The following is a 22,304-nucleotide window of genomic DNA, read 5'->3' on the forward strand; positions in this document are numbered from 1 at the left end:
GCGATGGTTGTTTTAAAGTGCTCTATAAATACAGTTGAGTTGAGTTGAGCTTAATTCATATTCCACAAACGCAATATTGCCGTGTTCAGACGAACAGGGGTGCATTGAACATGATACTGTGAATTACATTTTGGACTTCCCTTATAAGTCACTGATGGTGTAGCGGTACACTCGCCTGGCTTGTGTGTGTGCAGCGTGGGATGGGTTCCATCTCTGTGACAGTGTAGAGCTGGGTGTGAATGGGTCATCTCTATATATGCCCTGCGACTGACTGACGACCAGTTCAGGATGTAGTCGAACTTCCTCCCGAAGACAGCTGGGATGTCCTCCAGCACCTCCCGTACCCTGTACAGAACAAGTGGTGTTGAAAATGGATGGACTTCCCCTTAAAAGTAGCAGGTGTGCTGAAACCTCTCACAGCTGACTTTGCGTGAGAGGTGGGGTACACCCCCGTGCGTGTTTGATGCCCCTTGTCCGGCTGCCAAGTTCCATTGCCAGGTGGGCCACAGGGGTGATCACGCCAGCATCTGTCACACAGGCTCAGCTATTCCATCCCCAGAAAGCTTCAGGGACAAGACGTGTCAGTGTGTGCCATTCCTAGGCAGGAGAACAGAAAAAAAAAATATGCGATACGAGATCAAATTCTCTGTGTACTTTCAGCTGCAACGGTTCAAGTTTTCTGCCACCAGTGCTTCAAATAGCTTCAAACACCATGCAAACTTGTGAAATTCCCATGGACTTCAATAGCCTCGCGCTGCCTGTTGCCTTCAAGTTAAAGAACAAACCTTGGAGTGCACACAGCACCATGTGGAATATGTGTGTCAGGGAATACACTTAATTATTCACTTCGTGTTATGTCAGCGTGTGTTTTACTTATTCCCAGTCCACTGTTGGACAATAATGTCAGTTTTGATTTTGTCACTAGTTGCTGTGGTATCTTTATTCTTTATTCTTGATTACTGTACTCCATATGTTGTTTCATGTTGTTTTCATTGTCTGAAGTCAGAAAATATTAAAACATGTTCCCCGTAGGAATAAAATGAACAATGTAACTGTAGTCACAGTAAAACCTTTAACTCTCCACATAATGCATTTTTCAAAACAACAACATTATAAAAAGAACATTAATCATAAACTGAATTTAGCACAAATAGGGTAACGAACATCTTCATCACAAAATTACTTTACTTTGATCTTTCTATTATTATTGCATTTGATTTAGCCATATTGAACTGAGCAGCTCGAGCAGTGACATACCTTCTATATTCTGGTAACTGTCAATGGGGAAATCAAATTTGGAGGCGGGACCTTGCAATGGAAAAGGGCCATAAATAGATACCAATTGCCACACTCAACAAGATTTTTAACCATAGTTGCTCCTGGATCTGGTCAGTAGCCTGCTTGGCCCCATTGCACAAAAAACATAAAACCCCATCTCTGCATCTTGAACCAAATTTGCACCAAAATGTATTACTTCTTCTTCAGCTTGTGTGACATCCATCAACCCTCTTACTTTCTGTTGTACATTCCGCTCTCCATCTTTTATTATATCATTGTCATTGCCATATTGTACCAAGCAGCCAGGACATATATAAACAGACTATGCTATTCTGTATCTCAGTAGTCCTACCAAGGATGTTGTCACATTTTTTCATCCTAACTTTCACTGGCACACTCTTGTGGTATGGTAACATAATTATGATTTTGGAATGTTGGAGGAAGTCTGAGGACCAGCAGAAAATCCACAGACGCACCGTGAGAACATGTGAGGCAGACGTGCAAACTGCTCAGCCACTCTGCTTGGAATAGAAGTGATAAATATGAATAATAGACTATAGAAATAAATTAGAAGATGAGCAAATGCTTTCAAGGGTGGTGGCTGGAAATCAAACGGTGGTGCTGAAGTCAGTGTGACACCACTCCTTCTCTGCATGACATTTCAGGACCTCGACTGTGCTCCAATCAATAAAGGCCACAAAAGGCACGTCAAAAGGAGAAAGTATACCGAGCTAGATTGTAGCTCATAAATGAAATACGTGACCACTCTCTCTCTGCGAGGGGAAACACATTGACACATAGACACATAATTTAGCCACAAAGACACATTGTGGCTAAATTATTGCACTAGTTTATGTTTGAGTCTGCCGCTGCAGGCAAGACTGCTGCCTTTTTTTCTTTTCTTCTTTCAGACTGCACTCCACTGTGGGGGTTAATATATTAATCAACATTTTGATCCACCTCATGCATTGGAGCAGCTCAAAATGGGTAGAAACTTTCAGACCACAGCTTGGCCCCCGAGGACAATGAACTCTCAGATACATTGGCTCGCAACACTCAACCTTTCACCCAGCCTTTGCCAGGGATGAAGTTTGGGAAAAACACTTTAGAATTAAATATTCGGACCACGGCGGGGGGCATCCCATGAGACAATGCGTGGAGTACAAGAAATTTCATAAGTCGATGATTTTTACTTTTTAATATCTGAATGAAAATCTCAGCGATCTCAAATATGCACATTCAAACAAGCTACAGGACCAATGTAACACTGTGAATTGGTCAGTAACTAATCACATGGCACATATTAACAAATAACCATTCACATGTATCGCTGGCGTTGGGTGGGAAACTTGCATATCCGAAATCATCACTTTTCAGGAAACTGAAAAAACTGCAATTTTGTTGAACCCTTCGTCAAAGAGAGCAAGCCATTTTCAACATTCACTACTGGTCAACAATTTGTAATGGGTCGTAGAATTAGAGGACATGTTACGTCCCACCCCTCAAATTTTTTTAAAATAAATAATTTTTTAAAAAAACGACTCAACTGTGAGGTATACGTTGTAACCATGCTAACATGCTACCTTGTTACTTACAGTCTGTCAACACATTTATTTCTGCATGAGACAAAAATGAGTGATAATGCTGAAGTGAGAAACCAGTCGGGCCATGTTGTATTAATAAATGAAGGATCAACACCTTTGGATAATGAATGCACTGTTTCCTGCAAGTGATTGACAATAAATGTAAACATTATCATCTTTACCCAGGCAGACAAAACCGTAACCATTGCATTCAGCCTTGAATTCTTACTTGCTTCACTGTATCCATTTCAGAGGTGATTTGATCACCCATTCATTTTTTTTAAATACAATTTATGAAAGCCAGACTACACCCTCGACTGGTCACCAGTCAATCGCAGGACACATGGATAGCCAAATAAAGCATTCACACCATCAGGGTGGGAACTGAAGCCATGCTACTCAGAAATCAAGCCAGTAAATCACATTGCCGACAGTGATGAGATGTGATCATCCGAAATTATTACAGTTTGAGAGTCAAAAGGCAAAGCCATACCTCTCCCACCACGTGCAGTCAAAACTCACATGCTCAGACATCATCCATCTGTGAATTATACCCAATTAGTTGCCAGACCAAAAGAAATAAAACCATTTCATTCGGATCCTCACACCTCCACGCTCGGCCTTGAATATCAATACAGTGCTTTGAAGTTCTTATACCTTTCTACAAAAAAGGCCATCGAAAGACCTCCTGTAAACGGTTGTCATCAGATAGCCACAATATTAGCACTAGTGCATGTTCTTACATTCATTAGCTCAAAGCCACTGGGTTAGTGCCATAGATGGCCATCTAAACATCTTAACCATGTCACCGTGTTCTCCACACAGAACCGCCCCCCATCAAGAAATAGGAACGTCCCCAACCGCCGCGTACGGTTGTTTAACTTGCTGACGTTAAGAATTTATGAGCTTCAAGATTCCTGCGGCGTGCTCCTTTCTCTCTTGTGCGAAAGCAACACATCTCGAAAAGTGTTATGGAGAAGCAAACAAATTGCTTTTGATACGTGCTTGTTTGTTGAGGTGGTGGAAGAAATTAGACAAATACTGTTTATATACCTGTGTGTTTTGGGCAACGGGAGGATTTCATGTCACATTGTGTCTGCGGCACAGAGCTGGGCCAGTCTTCATATTTTCTTCACATGTGTTATATTGTAAATAGGGCTGTAGTAATGATTATTGAAATAATCAGTTTTTCTTCAATTAATGGATCAGATGAAAAAATACATGTTTCAATTTCCATCTCATGATTCCAAAATATGAAATTATTTCAAATTGACAGTTCAGATCATGTAGAAATATAAATTAAGATTCAGTCACTGGTTTGGTCACTTTTTACAGCATTTAGACAATAATTTTAAAAAACGATTCATCGATTATCAATATAACAATTGAATCAATTCATAAATCCATTTGTTGTTAATCAATGGTTCCACACCCTCCACTATTACATGTCCTTTGTGTGTAAATCGACTACACTGAAGCATAAGTTCATGATAGCACCTTTGTTTGTATTTTTACAATACAATACAGTATTTCAAAGCCTTGTTTGATTTCTTCCACCACGATTGATGAACAATGATTGGCTGCGGCTCAGTCCTCAATCACATCTTGAACAGCACATTAATTGGGCTCCAACTGTCCTATGCCATTTCAATATCAAGGGAAAATTGATTGTGCTTTTGTTATTCCTTTGGTTTGGAAGACTGTCTTCTCTTTCCTCTCTTTTCTCTCTGCAGAGGGTGAAGTTGCAATGCATGCAGCTGCGTACACTAGGTGTCACCCTTGTGACTTTGAAGATGGTCTGCCTCGATCGTGTGCGCGTGTGGCCTGAAGGGGAACTCGACATTAACCTCCTCAAAGTCAGACTTAAGAGGAGACAGCGTTGGTATCTCACGCATATGACTCCTGCACTGAATTTGGATTTGTCATTTTTTTACATGCCTCTAAAGCGCCAAAATCAATCGCATGACCAGAGACTTAATAATCCAGCACTGCTTTGTATTTTCCTGTAACAGCCTATTGAAGAGAAACCCAACGTTTGCTTCTTTTGGGGGCCTTAGTTTCAAGCATAGTCGGTCATGATGTGATATGATGTGCTGACACAGGAAGTCGGCTATATTTATTACTTCTTAGAAAATCAATTATTCTGGGACTTTTTCTCAACATGCAGGATATAGATAACAATTGATATGAGACCTCTCTCTCCCGAGCAAACAAATAAACAGAAATTTAAAAATGGAATATCAAGAGCGAAAGAAGTAGTAATTCTCTTTTAGATGTGAAGTGGAATGGAGGTACAATACACTATCTGTGTTCAAGACATATAACGCTGTCAAATAAGTATTGAACTTGAACAACACATGTATTATTTTAGTTACAGGGTGCGGCGGACCATCATACTGCAAACAAGAAATGTATTATTAAATATTGTTGCAAATTAACGGCGTTATTATGAGAGTAAAGGAACGTTATTGTTATTTTTACATAATTCACTTGTATTGGCTGTCATTGGACCGTGCAGGTGTACCTAAATATTGAAAGAAAGGGGAAAAAGGTAGCTGTAGTATTAAAGCAATGTTGGAGCATGCATGTTGTTATTGCAAAGCGGAGCGGAGCAGGTATATATCTGCTGGCCGTCGAGCATGTTTTTTTTTTTTTTTTGCCCCACCCACAAGCGACTCCAGCCCTGGCTGTGTAACCCCTGATTGGCTGCGGGGAGTTGAAGAGAGAGGTGTGGGGGGGACTGCGGGTCCGCACGCACTGAACGCCGACTGTAGAGCTCCTGCGCGCCTGCCAGTGTGCGTCAGTGGAGCGAGAGGAGCGCATGTCCGACTCCGAGTTCTTTTACTTCGGATGACAGGAGATGCTGGGTCTTCCACTGAGCACTCGCTTAACAGTTTAGCATTTTAGGCGCTACGTTTGTTTGTTTGTGTGTGTGTGTGTGTTTTTTTTCCCCTTTTTAATTTGTCACGGATTTCTTGAATGACGTGGATATTTGGCGCTTTCACCCCCCGCCTCTCCCAAGTGCTTTGCGGGAGAAAGTGGCATCCGCAAGACTTGAGGAGGGAATGTAAGAGGGAAAAGAAGTGCTGGAATTAAAACAGATCTTGGACTTTGCTGATGTGGCGAGACATCCCTGGAGCAGGAGACCCAAATAGGACTTGAGCTGTTGCTTAATTTGCAGATATTTGAGCACTTCATTCGAATTTAAGTAGAATATATGCAGGAATCAAGAACGGACTTTTGAGCGCCATTTATTATGTATTTATTTTGATTTTGAGGGACTTACCTCTCGCTGGATTTTTCCTTAATTTTGGATCAATGATTCACTTTGCTCCTGTGAGACAATTCTGCTCGGAAAGGACATGTACAGCAGCACTTGGATGAAGACGTGCACGGTTAAATCACTGCAGCCTGCCCGGACACCGTGCGCGGTGCATAGCCCCGCCGTCACCCTTCGCAGCTTTACGCTGCAGGGAGGACTACTCCGATAGATGTCAAATGTGCGTCCGCCCAAAAACATTTGTCTCTACACGTTATTTTATACCTGACATGATTTTGGAGGTGAGTGAGTAATCAAGCATTTTCATTAAGGTGAACTCAACAGGTCCGGAAAGAAATGGAATTAATCCATGTAATTGCGCTGCTGCTCTTGTTTTGGGTCGGCGCCGAGGCTGTCATTAACCTCAAATATGGAATAAATGAGGAGATGAAGCCCGGCTCTGTGATTGGGAACGTGACAAAGGACGCACTCAAACAAGGATTCCAAATCGCGCCGCAGCCGCCCTACTTGCGGGTCATTTCCAATTCGGAGCCGCGCTGGGTGGAACTCAGCCCGGCCGGGATTCTTACCACGCAAATGAAGATCGACCGGGATGTAGTGTGCCGCCAGAACCCCAAGTGCATTATTTCTCTTGAGGTGATGTCCAACTCGATGGAGATTTGCGTCATCAAAGTCGAAATCGAGGATTTGAACGACAACGCGCCCAGGTTCCCGACGAGCCACATTGACATCGAGATCTCGGAAAACGCGTCCCCCGGGACCAGGTTTCCCCTGGAGGGGGCAAGCGATCCAGACTCGGGCGTCTTCGGAGTGCAGTCCTACTCCATCACCCCCAACGAGCTTTTTGGACTGGAGATTAAAACGCGAGGGGACGGCTCCAAAATTGCGGAGCTCGTCGTGCAAAAATCATTAGACCGAGAGACCCAGTCCCACTACACTTATGAGATCAGCGCGGAGGACGGAGGAGACCCGCCAAAAATAGGCGCGGTTCAGTTAAACATCAAAGTCATTGATTCCAACGACAACAACCCTGTTTTTGACGAGCCTGTGTACACTGTTAATGTCATGGAGAACTCGCCAATCAACACACTAGTCATAGATTTAAATGCAACAGATCCCGATGAGGGCACCAACGGAGAGGTAGTGTACTCCTTCAACAGTTACGTCACCGAGAAAACGAGAGATGCGTTCAAAATTGATCCCCGGACCGGTATCATCACCGTCAATGGCATTCTGGATTACGAGACCGCTCAGATATACGAGATTGACGTGCAGGCCAAAGATTTGGGTCCCAACTCCATACCGGCACACTGCAAAGTCACCGTCAATGTGATGGACACCAACGACAACCCGCCTGTCATCAGCCTGCTCTCCCTCAACACAGAGATGGTGGAGGTGAGTGAGAATGCGCAGCGCGGGTACGTTATCGCCCTGGTGCGTGTCTCCGACAAGGATGCAGGGGCCAACGGCAAGGTTCAGTGCCGGCTCCAGGGCAACGTCCCCTTCCGGCTGCAGGAGTATGAGAGCTTCTCCACCATCCTGGTGGACGGTCGGCTGGACCGCGAGCAGAAGGACACGTATAACCTGACCATCCAGGCTGAGGACAGCGGCGTCCCTCCCCTGCGTGCCACCAAGTCGCTGGTGGTCAAAGTGGCGGATGAGAACGACAACCCGCCGCATTTCCTCAAGCCGCACTACCAAGAGATGGTGATGGAGAACAACCTGCCCGGCTCCTGTCTGCTGGCGGTTTCCGCAGAGGACCCTGACCTGGGCATGAACGGAACTGTGTCCTACTCCATAGTCCCTGGTGAGATTAAGCACATGGACGTTAACACATACGTGAGCATAAACCCCTCGGGCCGCATTTACTCCATGAGGTCCTTTGACCATGAGTACACAAGGACTTTTGACTTTAAAGTTCTCGCCCGAGACAACGGCAATCCGTCTTTGTCGAGCAATGCCACCGTGCGAATCGTGGTGCTGGACGTCAATGACAACACGCCCGTCATGACCAACCCGCCTCTGGTGAACGGTACCGCCGAGGTGTCAATCCCCAGGAACGCCGGCGCTGGGTACATGGTAACCCAGGTCAAGGCGGACGACTACGATGAAGGCGAGAACGGCCGGCTCACCTACACCATCTCAGAGGGCGACCGGGCCTTCTTCGAGATCGACCAAGTGAACGGGGAGGTGCACTCCACCCGCATGTTCAGTGAGAACGCCAAATCCACCTACGAGATCACAGTGGTGGCCCGGGATCACGGCAAGCCCTCGCTGTCTGCCTCGGCCTACATCGTGATTTACCTGTCGCCGGACTTGAATGCGCAGGAATCCATCGGACCCGTCAACCTGTCCCTCATCTTCATCATCGCCCTGGGCTCCATCGCCGCCATCCTCTTTGTCACCATGATCTTTGTGGCGGTTAAGTGCAAGAGGGACAACAAGGAAATCCGGACCTACAACTGCAGGTACTGACCCACTTGTATGTGTGCGCGTGTATGTGTGTGTGTGTGTGTGTTGCAATCCCTTGTGCAGTATTCTGGGCCTGCAGATTTCTCTTCTTTGTTGTAGTTTTAGGCTGCTTTTGAAATCAAATTAGTCCATCTGAAGAGCATTGTTGCTTCTGATTGAGTGATTTAATCTTTCCTTTGTGACCAATTGGCTCATCAGTACGTGTGTCATGTTCAATTTGCGGGCTTGTTGCCAGACAAGTAACACACCCTGCTGATTTGGTGACAGTCACAGACATTTCTTATATAACCGTGGCTGCTTGGTCGATACTAGTTACCATGATCTTCTATGATTATAGCGTTGGTCAGGTGAAGCCCGCCTTTCATTTTGGTATCATTTTGGACAAGCTAAACAAATCACCAATAATTTCAAATGTGGTCTGGATGAGCTCAAATAAATAGCACACAAGTCACAAAATTAATGAATTTACTCGGAAGCGACACATCATTAGTTTTTTTTTTTTTTTTGCACATCGAACGCTGTGTTTTTGTTCATCAATCTCCAATCAGCCCCGGTGCCACATTAACATTATACATTTACATATAGATTGGATTTGAGACTTCACCTGCTGCCATAATCATATTTTGCTTCAAATATTATTGGAAGTCAAGTTTGGACGTTCTTTTTCAAGCACTCGGCCTGTCATCGTTCTAAAATAGTACCTCACTAATTTTACTTGTTGCTGTGCATCGGCCGGTTTAATATCCTCACTGGACACACCATTAGGTACACCTATAGCACACAAGTCACAAAATTAATGATTTTACTCGAAACCGACACTTCTTTAGTTTTTTTTTTTTTTTGCACATCGAACGCTGTGTTTTTGTTCATCAATCTCCAATCAGCCCCGGTGCCACATTAACATTATACATTTACATATAGATTGGATTTGAGACTTCACCTGCTGCCATAATCATATTTTGCTTCAAATATTATTGGAAGTCAAGTTTGGACGTTCTTTTTCAAGCACTCGGCCTGTCATCGTTCTAAAATAGTACCTCACTAATTTTACTTGTTGCTGTGCATCGGCCGGTTTAATATCCTCACTGGACACACCATTAGGTACACCTACACAATATAAAAGGGGTTTTGTCTACAAGAGGCATATTCACATGTCTGACAAAGCTGATAACGCTCAGTTTTGATTGACACTGTCCGATATATGTTTATTATTATCTATGCTTATGCATTGGAGATCACTCGATGGTATGGGTGGACCTAATGTTGTAGCTGCTGAGTGCATATAATCCTCTTCCTAGCAGCTTTGAAGAGGTTAACATTAGACAAAGTGTTTTAAATTGAAGCCTGATTTACTGCAGATGGATGCAACTGTGGCAGAAGCTTGATATAAAGGGTTTTGGAGTTCGAAATTGTGCTTGTTCATTTAAAAATATTGCTCAGTGTAGAAACAATTACCAGCTACAGATTCTAAAACACCCCCCACCCCCACCCCCCGCCCCCACTGGGTGCTATAATCAGCAGTGATGGGATGTGTGCCCTTCTTACTCAGTCTCCCACCTTGACTATGAGGAGCCGTTATCTCCAATTGATTGCTTGTTTTCAGCCAGCCCGTCTGATTCGAAAACCACGATTTGCATTTGGAAGCAACGCAAAGCGGAAGGCAGCATGCTAAATGATAAATGAAAACAAGGTGGAGAACATTCTGCTCTTTGTTTGCGGCTGCCCATTTTATTTCCTCTAAATCAAGGGATGGGGGTGGAGGGGGGTGGTGGTAGCTCTTTTCAAGATGCAGTCTCAGAGAAAAACAAAAGTGAGGGAAAAACAATGCTTCTTCTTCGCTTGCGCTATTGTAGAAGTGTTGGGAGGATTAGAGCTGCGTTTTAGTGAAGATGCAGAGGCCATTGTCACATCAGACGCGAGTATCACTCAGATTTTCCACACACGACTGGAGAGGACCAACTCGCATTTGAACAATATAAATCATGCTCCACAGAGTGATTATAAAATTTGTTTAAAAGGATCGCAAAGAAAAGAAAATAGAACAAATTATTTGCAGTAATTGTGTCGAGTGACATGTGGACATAGCATCTGTTCTCCTGTGGAAATCCGCAAGCCTGTGTGAAGAATTTTCTATTTCCCACTCCCAGAGAAGCCTTTGATGAAACATAGCACAAGTCTGAGGCTCATTTGCTCTTATTTCAGTCTAAATTGTCTCTTAGAGGCTGTGGAAAACACAGAAAGAGCCAAAAACGAATTTCAATATGCAGCCGCCTCCTCCCCATCCCCTCGACAAATCCAGCCCCACCACCAACTCCATATTGCTTGTGTGCTTGCTTGGTAGTAAAAAAAGTGCGGTTTCTGTGCTTTGGATATGGTTGCACATACCGGTGGTGCTGCGTTGAGTTTGTATCTGTGGTTTTTGGCATGTTTGCATACTGTTTGCCTGTTTGTGACATGTCCAATGTTGAGCATGCAAATCCAGACATACAAAAACAGGTCAGTTCCTTTGCTGTCTCAGGGTGCCGAGTCCCTCAAGTGGGTCTTGCCACCGCTGGACACAGGCAATTAGCATTTGTTTGGCACCCATGGAGCCAAACGTCATCGTAGCCGGCATGATGGTGGCAGCACGTATTTGACTGTGTGCAAAGGGAAAGCCAAGACAGAGCACTGCTTTATTGAGTCTGTTCAGTTTCTTCTACTTGCGTAGGGTGGCTGAGTACTCCTACGGCAACCAGAAGAAGTCGAGCAAGAAGAAGAAGCTGAACAAGAACGACATCCGCCTGGTGCCTCGCGATGTCGAGGAGACGGACAAGATGAACGTGGTGAGTTGCTCGTCACTCACCTCCTCGCTCAACTACTTCGACTACCACCAGCAGAGCCTGCCACTGGGCTGCAGGCGCTCCGAGAGCACCTTCCTCAACGTGGAGAACCAGAACTCGCGCAATGCCGCACCCAACCACGGCTATCAGCACCCGTTCACCGGGCAGGCACACCAGCAGCCAGACCTCATCATCAACGGCATGCCACTGCCAGAGGTGAGAAACCGCGCACGGTAGCTCTGGACTATGTTGGGCGACAAGGTCGCAGAGCAAAGCTGATTGATTTTGGGTGAACAAACACCAAAACCCAAGTGGTGTTAGACTTCCGTCTTCACTCAAAGTGTCTGAAAGACCCATCTGATATCCGTTGATAGTCTGATTGGGACGGCAAGGCACTATTTGACACATTTCAACACGTCTCAAGTTGTGGTGATATTTAGCACGCCATCACAGCAAAGCTGGTGATGTCAGTGAAATGTCTGCCCGTCATTGATGGAAGGTCAAGCTATTTGAAATGGCATGTGTGACCATTTTGTCAGTCCGTCTGAGTGAAATGTTCAAGGCATTTCAAGAGATATTGAAGTTGACCTGACACGAAACGTATTTGACCAGCACAACCTGGAGGCTGGATGAAAGGAATGATTTGCCCTTCTTCTTACATTTTCTTGTTTTTGTGCTTTCGCTGCTGCAAAAAGAGAACCCTCTTTGAGCGATGATCTATCGATCCAGCTAATCAGCTCCATCACGTGTAATTTCAGGTGCGAGCGGAAAGAATAATCATTGCCTAAATTGCCTGCCCACTGTCCATTTGGCAGAGCGGGCGTGCAGTGTGAGTGCATGGTTGCTCTGTGCAGCCAGCCATTGAATTATCCTGACATACTATGCACGGCTCCAGCAGAGCAGAGAAGGTCTGACGGCAAAAACTATTTGAACTGACAGCGTATGCAGACCAGCTGATCTTTATTTCATACACTTTCCAATGTATGAACTGCTTCATTGGATTTCTTGTGCAACACACCTCTCCGTTGTCATGACCCACTTCTCCTAAATCCTGCGAGAGCAGGCAACAGTTCCGTGAGTGACCGCATATGGAAGTCTTTGCTTTGTCTGCGGAGGACGTTGCGAAACAGGTACTCCTACAGGCAGCACCAGGAAAGGTTCTGCGTCCACACGCACTACCGGGCGGTGAAATTGATGACTCCAATCGCTCTTTGACATTCATGGAGAGGAAGATGGGGTGTTGGGGTCTTACAACAAGAAACTCCAGATGGATATTGGCATATTGAGCAGATGATCCAGAGATATTCCGGCAACAATGGATCCGGAGAGGTCAACGAGACCTACTTACAGGCATGCTGATTTACTTGGCCTGTCTGAGCTGGTTCTTATGCAGTGCATGAATAAGATAGAGAATACGTAATGATGCCTGGCGATGCTTGGCGGATCGACAGTGTCACCCACTACGACCACATTCCCAGTAAATAGTACAGAAGAGTTTGGTTCACCCCATATATATAAATATATCCATGTTGGCTCTGTAAACAGATTACCGGTATGTTTGTGAGATACCTACATTTCGCACATCACTGGTGTGACATCATAGTAGTGGGACACAGCTTGCAAAAGATTCAAAGCTAGTTTGTTTTTCATAACCAAGAAACAAATGGCTTTGAATCCTTGAGTGTTTTGTAACACTTTATCTCTGGTCAACCAATCAACAGACTGTGTCTCGCTCCATCCTACCACTATTGTACATGAGCACAACACGAGTCACTTTCCCATTAAAGGGTGCCTAAACACAATGTGATACAGATGAATAATCCCATCTTTAGGCAACATTAATTCTAAAAATGCTTATCAAATGTTACCTCACGGTTACCTCAATGTTAATTTTTTGACATATAGTGACAGGCAGTACAGTGAAATGCTCTTCCACTAGATGGCAGAACGTACAATTAACTTTGTAGCTACATTTTGCCATTCATAGAACAGACGAATAGTTGTGTTTTTTTCAACTAAACAGGCTCAGAGAAAAATCGTGATGAGATCATCATCCGTTTATTACACATACTTATAAGTGACATTTTTGTTGGGTGGTGTGCTGTGAGAGTTTTCAAATGGAAAACGGGCCTTGGCTCGATAAGGTTGGGAAATACTGTGATAAATGGTTGTCAGCTGGCTGCAACTTTAATCTTTATCCCCCCTCAAAAAACACACCAACCTGGCTAGGCATTCGCACAAGCTCCTGAAGCATCCCTCCTCTGTGTCTTAATCATTCCATAAAAGCACATTTGCTACCGGATTAGCCGAGTCTTGATTTGCCCGGCCTAATGAAAAAGTAAAGAGTTAGACAAATTGGGTTCGATTGATTCCGATAATCTTATATGCAAAGCTCTGAGCCGCCTTGATGGAGCCATGTGAGGGCAAACAGAGACAAGCGAAAGGAGTGAAGACTGGTGAATGAGTGCCAGTGCCAGGTGCCTGGGCCAATGTTGTCTTGGAGTCACTCGATTGACTTGATGGAGGCCGGGCCTGCTTAGCACGCAGGCTTCATCGCCGGCCACTTCTCCTGAAGTTGACAAGCATCTCTTTGAGCCAGCCAGCCCCCGTGTCTGGAAATGCCAGCAAGACCGCGCTTTAACCTTCGACCGCGTTTACCTCGACGGCACAGTTGCTGTTGTTTTCTCTCCTTCCCGCCGCGACATCTGCCGTCGTCAGAAATCCCGCAGCACAAACAAATGTTGCACTTAAATAATAAATGCTGTTGGTATCATTGCAGCACCATTTGTAATGCTAGCAAAGAGCGTTGGAATGTATCAGAAATGATAAGGAGACATCTTAAACTGAAAACCGCTTGAGTCAGCCCTCTCCCTTTGGACACTCCTCCATGATTAGGATAGCTGCTTTCTGTAATAATGATTCACTCACCCTGTGCAAAAGGAGCTTTTGTTTTGGCAACCGTTCGCTCGGTAACATGACAAAAGTGTGTTAATATTGAGGAACATTTTTGGAAACTAGTTTTTTAATGCATTTTTGATACCTCCTCGTGACAAACTTTTGTCACTTTATTTTTCAGTTTTTCAAAACTGCTAACTGAAATTTGGGGGGAAAAAAGGCAATCTTTTGTTTACCAACATGCTGACATTTGGCACCATGTTTGGAAACTGTAGTAACGAACATTTTGGTAACTTTTTATGTACCTACTTTGAGTAACATTTTGTCAACTTTTGGTGAATGAACTTGGAAGGGTATTTGGCCAATCAGAAAACATAATAAAATGGTCAATAATGAAAAAAATAATGATATGAACAAAGTCAATAGTCAATATGTTCTCATTTTAAAAAGAATGTTCAGTCAGTGGGAAAATATGGTCAAAAATTGTGATCGTTTATAAGTTCTCCCTCCATGGTTCAGTTATTTTCCACTCATGTCCTTTTGATCAGTCACCATGTGGCTATGTGGTCTGATCTGGTTTTGCCAGTGGACGCTACAAGCATTCATCGCAGTCTTTGCTTGTGATCAATGCACATACAGTACTAAATACTCAATTGTTTGCTTATGTGAGCCAGTGAGCATCCTGCTCATGCCATTGCAGCTGGTTACAAAGATTTTCCTGCTTGAGACAAAGGATTGCCACATCACACAAATACACATCCTGGACTCAAACAACAGACCAGACCAAGATAGTACCAGGTGACAGTGACAGGTCTCCCTAAAGGCCTCATACCTGCAGTTGTGTATATTGTATTCTCTCTGGTGAGAACATGAAACAGTATATACTGCTACATCCCCTCTCATCCATTGTTTTTAAGCATGCCAGCTATGACATCGCTGTTGGAACTGCATGTTTTGGATGCGAATGCTCACACAAACATAGGGCTGTCTTTCCCATAGTTTAATTATAGTTTATCACTTTCATGGAAAAGACAATTATTACAGTAAAAGAATGGCCTTTGGCTACAATGTGTTTATGAATATGTTAAAAAGCTTCTTACACCTGTGATTCCAGTTAATGAGCACATAGTGGGAAGATAAGTTATTCTAACTGTATTGATTCATCTCAGCCAGGTCCCCCCGCCCCCATTTCATACTGGTAATTAATGAGAGAGAGTGACAAATGAGGCAGAAACTAGGACGTCTCTAGCTGACTGATAATCAATACAGGTCTCGGGCATTATGCACCATTTCATAGTTGCAATCCTCACAATTTCATTCCAGATACACGTTGGATTGAATTATCCAGTTATTAGATAGCGCACTCTTCGACTCCTAATACAATGAAACTCCTCTACAACGAAATCATGTTTGCAGCAAGAAATTTTTCACAACAGGGGGTTTCTCAGTGTTGCAAATTTGATCTCAGATGTAAACACACACACGCGCGCACACACACACACACACACACACACACACACACACACACAAACGTATGTGTACACACACACACAATCGTATGTGTACTCTATTTTTATTCCAATAGTGCATAAGTATGAGCACACACTTATTTTATACTTCATATAGTTAGTGTAGAAAGAAAAAAGGGAAAGAAATTGCGAAATTTACGATCAGCATTCACTTTCGCTTCCATCAATTTCTTAGATTATGTCCCTTATTTTGCTTCCTCCGTTGATCACTTTTACCCTCTCTTCCAGCGTCAGAGCGCTTCTTGTCTTAGCTGCTTGACATCCAAAGGTCCGTTTTGTAGCCATTTTAGCAATGCAACGTTCATGCTGCGTCTGAATCTAACAATAACAGATGCTTCCTGGACCCGGTGGCTTTTCTTTACACTATCTCACTGTCTCTAACGAAACTCGCCTTCTCTCTAATTAGCGCTCCAGTTAGCGTAAGGTTTTTAGCATGATAACAAGTAAAGCATTCGAGGAAACGTTCGTTTATTTGAATGTCCGTTGAGCCATAAGCAATTTACTCTGAGCAGCTAATCGGATGCTACGGATCTAGCTTCAGTATCTACACACATAGACAGTGAGGTCCCTCTTGGCCAATCGGAGGCCAGGATGATGCTCGGTAAGCCAATGGCAGAGCAGCTATGAGTATGTTGCGTCCAGGAAACTCGGAGCTGTGTAAACCAGTGTGGTGGTTGCTGTTGCCGTTTCCGAACGAAGTAGTAGAGGTCGCTGTTGGATTAGACTTCATTGTAGTGAATCTGTTCGCGAGGCTAGAGCAGAGAAAATGATTTCGTATAACGCAACAGGGTTTTTTTTCGTCGTATGGGGGGCAGGAGAATGGGAACGGTGTTAATGCATGAAGATTTTTTTCACATTAGGGGGTATTTTCACCCATGTGGGTTTCGTTCTAGAGGAGTTTCACTGTATACTCAATATAATGTACACTGAACATCAAAACCTCAAATTAATGTATAAGCACAATCTATATAGATTTCATAAATATGATGGCACATTTGTAAATGAAAACATAATGAGGTAGTGTATACTGCAGGTACAATTATAATATACATTTTTATTGTTATCTTTTGCATTCTCACCGATTGATTATGATAAAATAAAAATGGTTTACCTGGCTCCTACTGTATATCATGGCATTCATTATGTGAACAATCTGGTGCCTACATTATAACAGATTCTCAGCATCACACCAAGATGCATAGCTACAGCCAAACATGTCATACTGAGCGAGAGGCAGACGTGTTGCCATCATTCGCATCATTGCAGGTGGCCTTCTACATTTGTGATGAAAAAACATCTGCGCGCGCGCACAAACACACACACACACACACACACACACACACACACACACACACACACACACAAATCCCTGACACAAAACATCTCCTATGGATTGTCTCCTTTATTTGAAACATGAGCTGTGACATTATCATTTACATCATAGAGGCTGACTTGGGAAGGAGAGGCATTGTCAATAATCAGACATCATAATGATCTTGCATTTAGAGTGGCCTTTTAATGTTACTGTAGTTGTTATATGCTTATACGCTTAGCCGTAAATGTTGGCTGTTATGCTGTGTTGCACGGCACTTTAGAGCAGTGTCATTGAGAATATATGGTTTACTTCAGCAGTGCTTCATACTGCTTTAGGCATTATATTACTGTAAATTGAAACAATACCTATTCGCTCAATATTTCTCACTGGCATTTTAAAACAACCTTATCATCCCATTCATGGGCTGAGAAAAAATATATACATTTTGCTTATTACCTCAACAAGCCATTAGCTTTTTAAAACCCAACGTTCACTCAAATCATTGACCAAACAAAGGGATACTGCATTTTTTCCGACTAGCGTGTACGCTGTTATCAAATGTTTGTGAAGCAGCCTTTTAAGTCTCCTCCCACTTAAAGAAGAGTTTCATCGTCCACCCACAAACACCCCATCGAAAAAAAAAAAAAAAAGCTTCAGTGTGTCCTGATTGATTGGTGAATGATCCTGTTCATTATTTTAGTTGATTTCAAGGCTGAGATTTGAGAAAGGCAGCACTATTTTTCAAGTGTCAGGGTTATAAGGCCGAACAAAATCCCGGCCGTCAGAAATGAATGAACAGTGGGTGACAGAGATGCACTTAGTGCCCTCTCTAAATGAGTTTGGCCGTGGTTCCATTCACACAAACGGAAACACACACACGCACACGCACACACACACACACACACACACACACACACACACACACACACACACACAGCACACGCACACACACACACACACACACACACACACACACACACCGCACACACACAGCTAATTCTTCTGTTGCACCGCTTCCACAGTCAGAGCCCGACAGCGGTGCGGCCCTTCATGTGGATGTTGAGGAATTATTGAGGTTGGAAAGTCAGGTGCGGCGTAGAAAAAAAAGTGTGCAAGTGACATGCAGCTCTCAGGGCTCAAAGAACAGTGGAGATGAATCTATTGATACAAAGTCAATGATTTTGCACGTGAAACATGTTTTTATCTCAGCTTGGAAGATTACTTGTGTGTTTCGTGTTTATTTGTTTAGTACCTAGGTTCACTCCGAGTTCATTTTTCTAACTTTTGGTAGCATTTTTGGTTACAATGGTAAATAAATTTAGAAATATTTTTACTAACTTTAGACAACTAAACTTTGGGGATATTTTGGTAACATTTTGGGTGACTTTCGTAACTGACTTAAGGTCACATTATGTAATCTTTGTTAACATTTTTGGAAGGTATGGAAACTTTTTGGAAGCATTATTGGTTATTTTAACCTTTGGTCAAGTGTGGCATATACATTTTGGTAACACTATTGGTAGCATTTGGCAACTAAACGTCAGCAACAGTTTTGTGTATGATATAAACCAACTTTGGAAATAATTTAGTATTTTCTTTTGTTGAATAGCCTTTGCTTTATCACCTTTGTTAACTAACTAAGGGTAAAATGCTGCTATTCATATTTTTTGCAAACTATGGTAACTGATATTGGTGACAACTTTGGTAAGTTTTTATGATGAGCTGTTGGGAAGATTTTTGGCTTTGTTTGTATTTTCATAATTTTTTTGACTAACTTTTGACAACTTTGGCAACTGACCTCTGGTAACATTTTGGCAACTGGCAACTTGCTATGAGTGACATTTTTGAAACTATGATAACCAACACCTATCTCTCTCACTGTCTGTCTATCTGTCTATCCATGCATCCAGCCGTCTGCCTATCTGCCCAAGCAAAGGTCTGCACCCTACAGGCTGCTATTTATTTCTTTCTCTAAAACCTGGCCTTCAGTTGAGGACACATTTTTTTTTTCACTCCTTGACCATTTCGAACTACCACAATGGCAGAAAATGTCACATTTCTAATGGTGGAATGGTAGAATTGATTACTAAATATGACTTCAATGTATCACAGATGGTGGCATGAAGTGCGGATAGTGGCTTAAGTGGATTTTACACTGTGTGTGGCAATATATCTTATTCAACAGACACAAAGTAGTTACCATAATCATCTACTTTTTATCCAGCTTTGTTCAAAAGCACTGAAAAGGAGGAAAATGTGAACATGTTCTGTATTATACATCATAAAAAAGGGATTTGTTGCAGAGTCAGTGACACAGCAGCATGAATCTCTCTCAAGACTTTTAGTGGATGCGAACACAAGTAAGGCTACAAGAACTTTGGACCGAGGTTGATGGGTCCACATGTAATTTGGAGAAGGCTAAATGGAGTGAAGGAAATGGACATCGTGTTGATGTTTATCACTGGGGAACAGGACATCATTACGCACCTTGTTAAGCCCCGCAAGCGATGCTGCATAGACGTAATTATCCATTTAAATGAGTATCCAGTGGCGTTTTTTCACCCGCCCCACTCACGCTTTTAATTTCTCAAATTAAACTCTCAGACATAAATATGCCACATTGTGTTTCCTTTCATGGAAATCACCGGACTGTCTCAAGTCCCATCAGAGCACATGAATATGCAAATGTTTACCATCAAGCGCATAATTATCAGCATTGTTTCTTGCAAAGGTTTATTAAGCTTTCAAGAAAACTTATGACTCAAGCAGGATATTACGGACAAAGAAATAGCTCATATTCCAGTAATGGGCCTTGATGTAGCCTCTGAGAATGGCCTACATTTGTGTCAGGGAGAAAAGGTCAGCTTGCATATTTAAAAACACAAACCCAAAGATTTGACATGGCCAAGGGAGGAATGGGTTTGCAATCCGTACAGTGTTTTTTTTTTCATTATTATTTTTTTGCAATTTCCGCATGAATTAATCTCCTCTAATATTGCCAAATAAACAGTGGGTCATTTTATTTCAGATTTTAAGAAACTCAAGACAAAAAAGAAACAAATGACATGCATGAATTGAATTTATAAATGTTTGTCGGCGTCTTATGTTATGTGTTGTGTTATATTATTTTGTTATATTATTTGGTTATTTTATGTTAACTGGAGTAAAGCACTTTGTTAGGTGTTATGCCTGCGTGGGTTTTCTCCGGGTTCTCCGGTTTCCTCCCACATTCCAAAAACATGCATGGCAGGATAATGGAGCACTTTAAATTGTCCCTAGATGTGAGTGTGAGCGCGGATGGTTGTTCGTTTCTGAGTGCCCTGCGATTGGCTGGCAACCGGTTCAGGGTGTATCCCGCCTAATGCCCGAAAACACCTGGGATAAACTCCGGCATGCCCGCGACCCTCATGAGGATAAAGCGGATTATAAAATGGATGGATGGATGGTCTAATGACTTGTTTTCCACAACGAAGGGGCACAGGCACATATTTAATACTTGCTGTGAATGGAAAGTTCCTCGAGCAACCAGCTCTGACACCAGGGAAGAGTGACCTTTTTGCTGAAGCTTGAAACAAGAAGGTAACGGGAAGATGTTAGTTAGCATTTCCCTCCATCAGATTAAATGTCAACTTCTGCATGCATTATTGTAGAATAGTAAGCACGGAGACTTGTCAAACAATTTGCCGGCACGGGTGGAAGAAATCCAACTGAAGATATGCTGTCGCGCTTTGCCACGGCACTGCTATTGTGGCTGGTTATTCATGCTTTTTAAGAGTAAGAAGAAAGTATTAAAAGAGTGGCACTGAAGTCGCAAACAGACAGGCAAATGCTGCATTGTTTTGTTCGCTCCAGTGGTGCAGAGGCACTTCATTTCATTTGAGAACATTCAAATGGTGTTTTTGTTTCAAGACATAAACCTGCATTTGCATCAGGGACTAATATATGGAGGTTTTGACTGTAGCGGTGGCAGAAATCAGCTGCCTCAGAGGCGCAGGGTGACGTGGCCGTTGGAGCAGCGGGGTGGCGTAATTGTGCATTGTGAATCCACACAACAGAGGTGGAGCATGTAATGAGCTGCAGCACTTGCAGCCAGCCAGCCTAATGGGCTATGACTGAGTGTGGAAGCCTCACGTTCCCTCTGCCCTGTGTGGTTGCCATTTTTTTCTCCCGTGCTCACCACCCACACCTGACGCCATCACCCCTGTTATCCCCTTCCTTCATCACTTCTCCCTCAGCCGTTGTCACCCCACCACTCTGTGTGTTTAGCTGCTATTCTCATTCATGATGTGTGCAAATCTCAGAGCAGTCGGTGTGATTGAGCCTGACATAAAGCGGAGGAGCTGCGAGATGACATTAAGAATTAAGCAGCACAATGAAGGCTCTGGGAGAGAATTTTGCTGATGTTTGGTGTCAGGGATTTGTTGTTTGAAAGTCTCACCTTTCCATTAAAGAGTGCTTTGCATTTTTGCATTCACACGCAGATATGCAGCTTTCTGCCCAGGCTAGTGTTCCTGGGATTAAAGGTTTCCAGAAAAGGGCCTAGGCGTATTATTTACACCCAATGGCAGCTTGAAGAGGTATGAGAATCCATTTCTTTGCTTGAGTAATACCAGGTCAAGTTGCTAAGACAGGAATGTGTGCCAGGAATAGATGATATCATCTCTTTCTGGGCTCAGGAAGATGCAGAGGATGAAAACACCACTAATGATAATAGTTATGACTGCTTTGCTTTGAAATTGATAATGACTCCGCCTCCTCACGCGGCTCGCTTTCGGCATTAGGAAGTAATATTCAGGCCGTGGCGCACAATGGGCTGACGCATTTTGACTCTCTCCTCACATCCAACGTTTGACATAGCACAGCCCAGACAGCCAACTTAATGAACGAAAAGCACTTGGCCTCACTAAGGTGGCTTTAAGTGTCGTCTTTTTTCCACGCTAACTTCTTTAGTTCCACCTGAGAGCTGCTCCTTGCTCCAGTTAGAAAGGTAGAGCTGCGGTGCTCCTTTAAGAAAAAGCCTCCTTTTATAATCTCTGGGCTTTAATAATGTAGGTTGATGATTCCTTTGGCGACCAAAGAAGGAAGGTCACCACCGAGCTATGTTAACTCTTGTTGAGTGTGGGCATTGTATCA

General features: G+C 43.3%; 1 protein-coding gene across 3 annotated transcripts in view; it reads left to right on the top strand.

The window, feature by feature from the left end:
• Nucleotides 1–5,587: 5,587 nt before the first annotated feature.
• The window catches only part of pcdh19 (protocadherin 19), a 69,170-nt gene continuing 52,453 nt past the window's right edge, over nucleotides 5,588–22,304 (top strand). Inside the window, exons 1-2 of one of the 3 annotated variants that reach the window (XM_019869947.1) lie at nucleotides 5,588–8,609; nucleotides 11,303–11,435. In XM_019869947.1, coding sequence (XP_019725506.1) covers nucleotides 6,478–8,609; nucleotides 11,303–11,435 — 2,265 coding nt within the window. In that variant the 5' untranslated portion in view covers nucleotides 5,588–6,477. Of the gene's footprint in view, nucleotides 8,610–11,302; nucleotides 11,649–22,304 lie in introns of all 3 variants that reach the window. The other 2 variants (XM_019869945.1, XM_019869946.1) reach the window with 2 other exon arrangements.

Source organism: Hippocampus comes, unplaced genomic scaffold (genome assembly GCF_001891065.2).
Source record: "Hippocampus comes isolate QL1 unplaced genomic scaffold, H_comes_QL1_v1.1 scaffold9, whole genome shotgun sequence".
NCBI classification, from domain to species: domain Eukaryota; kingdom Metazoa; phylum Chordata; class Actinopteri; order Syngnathiformes; family Syngnathidae; genus Hippocampus; species Hippocampus comes.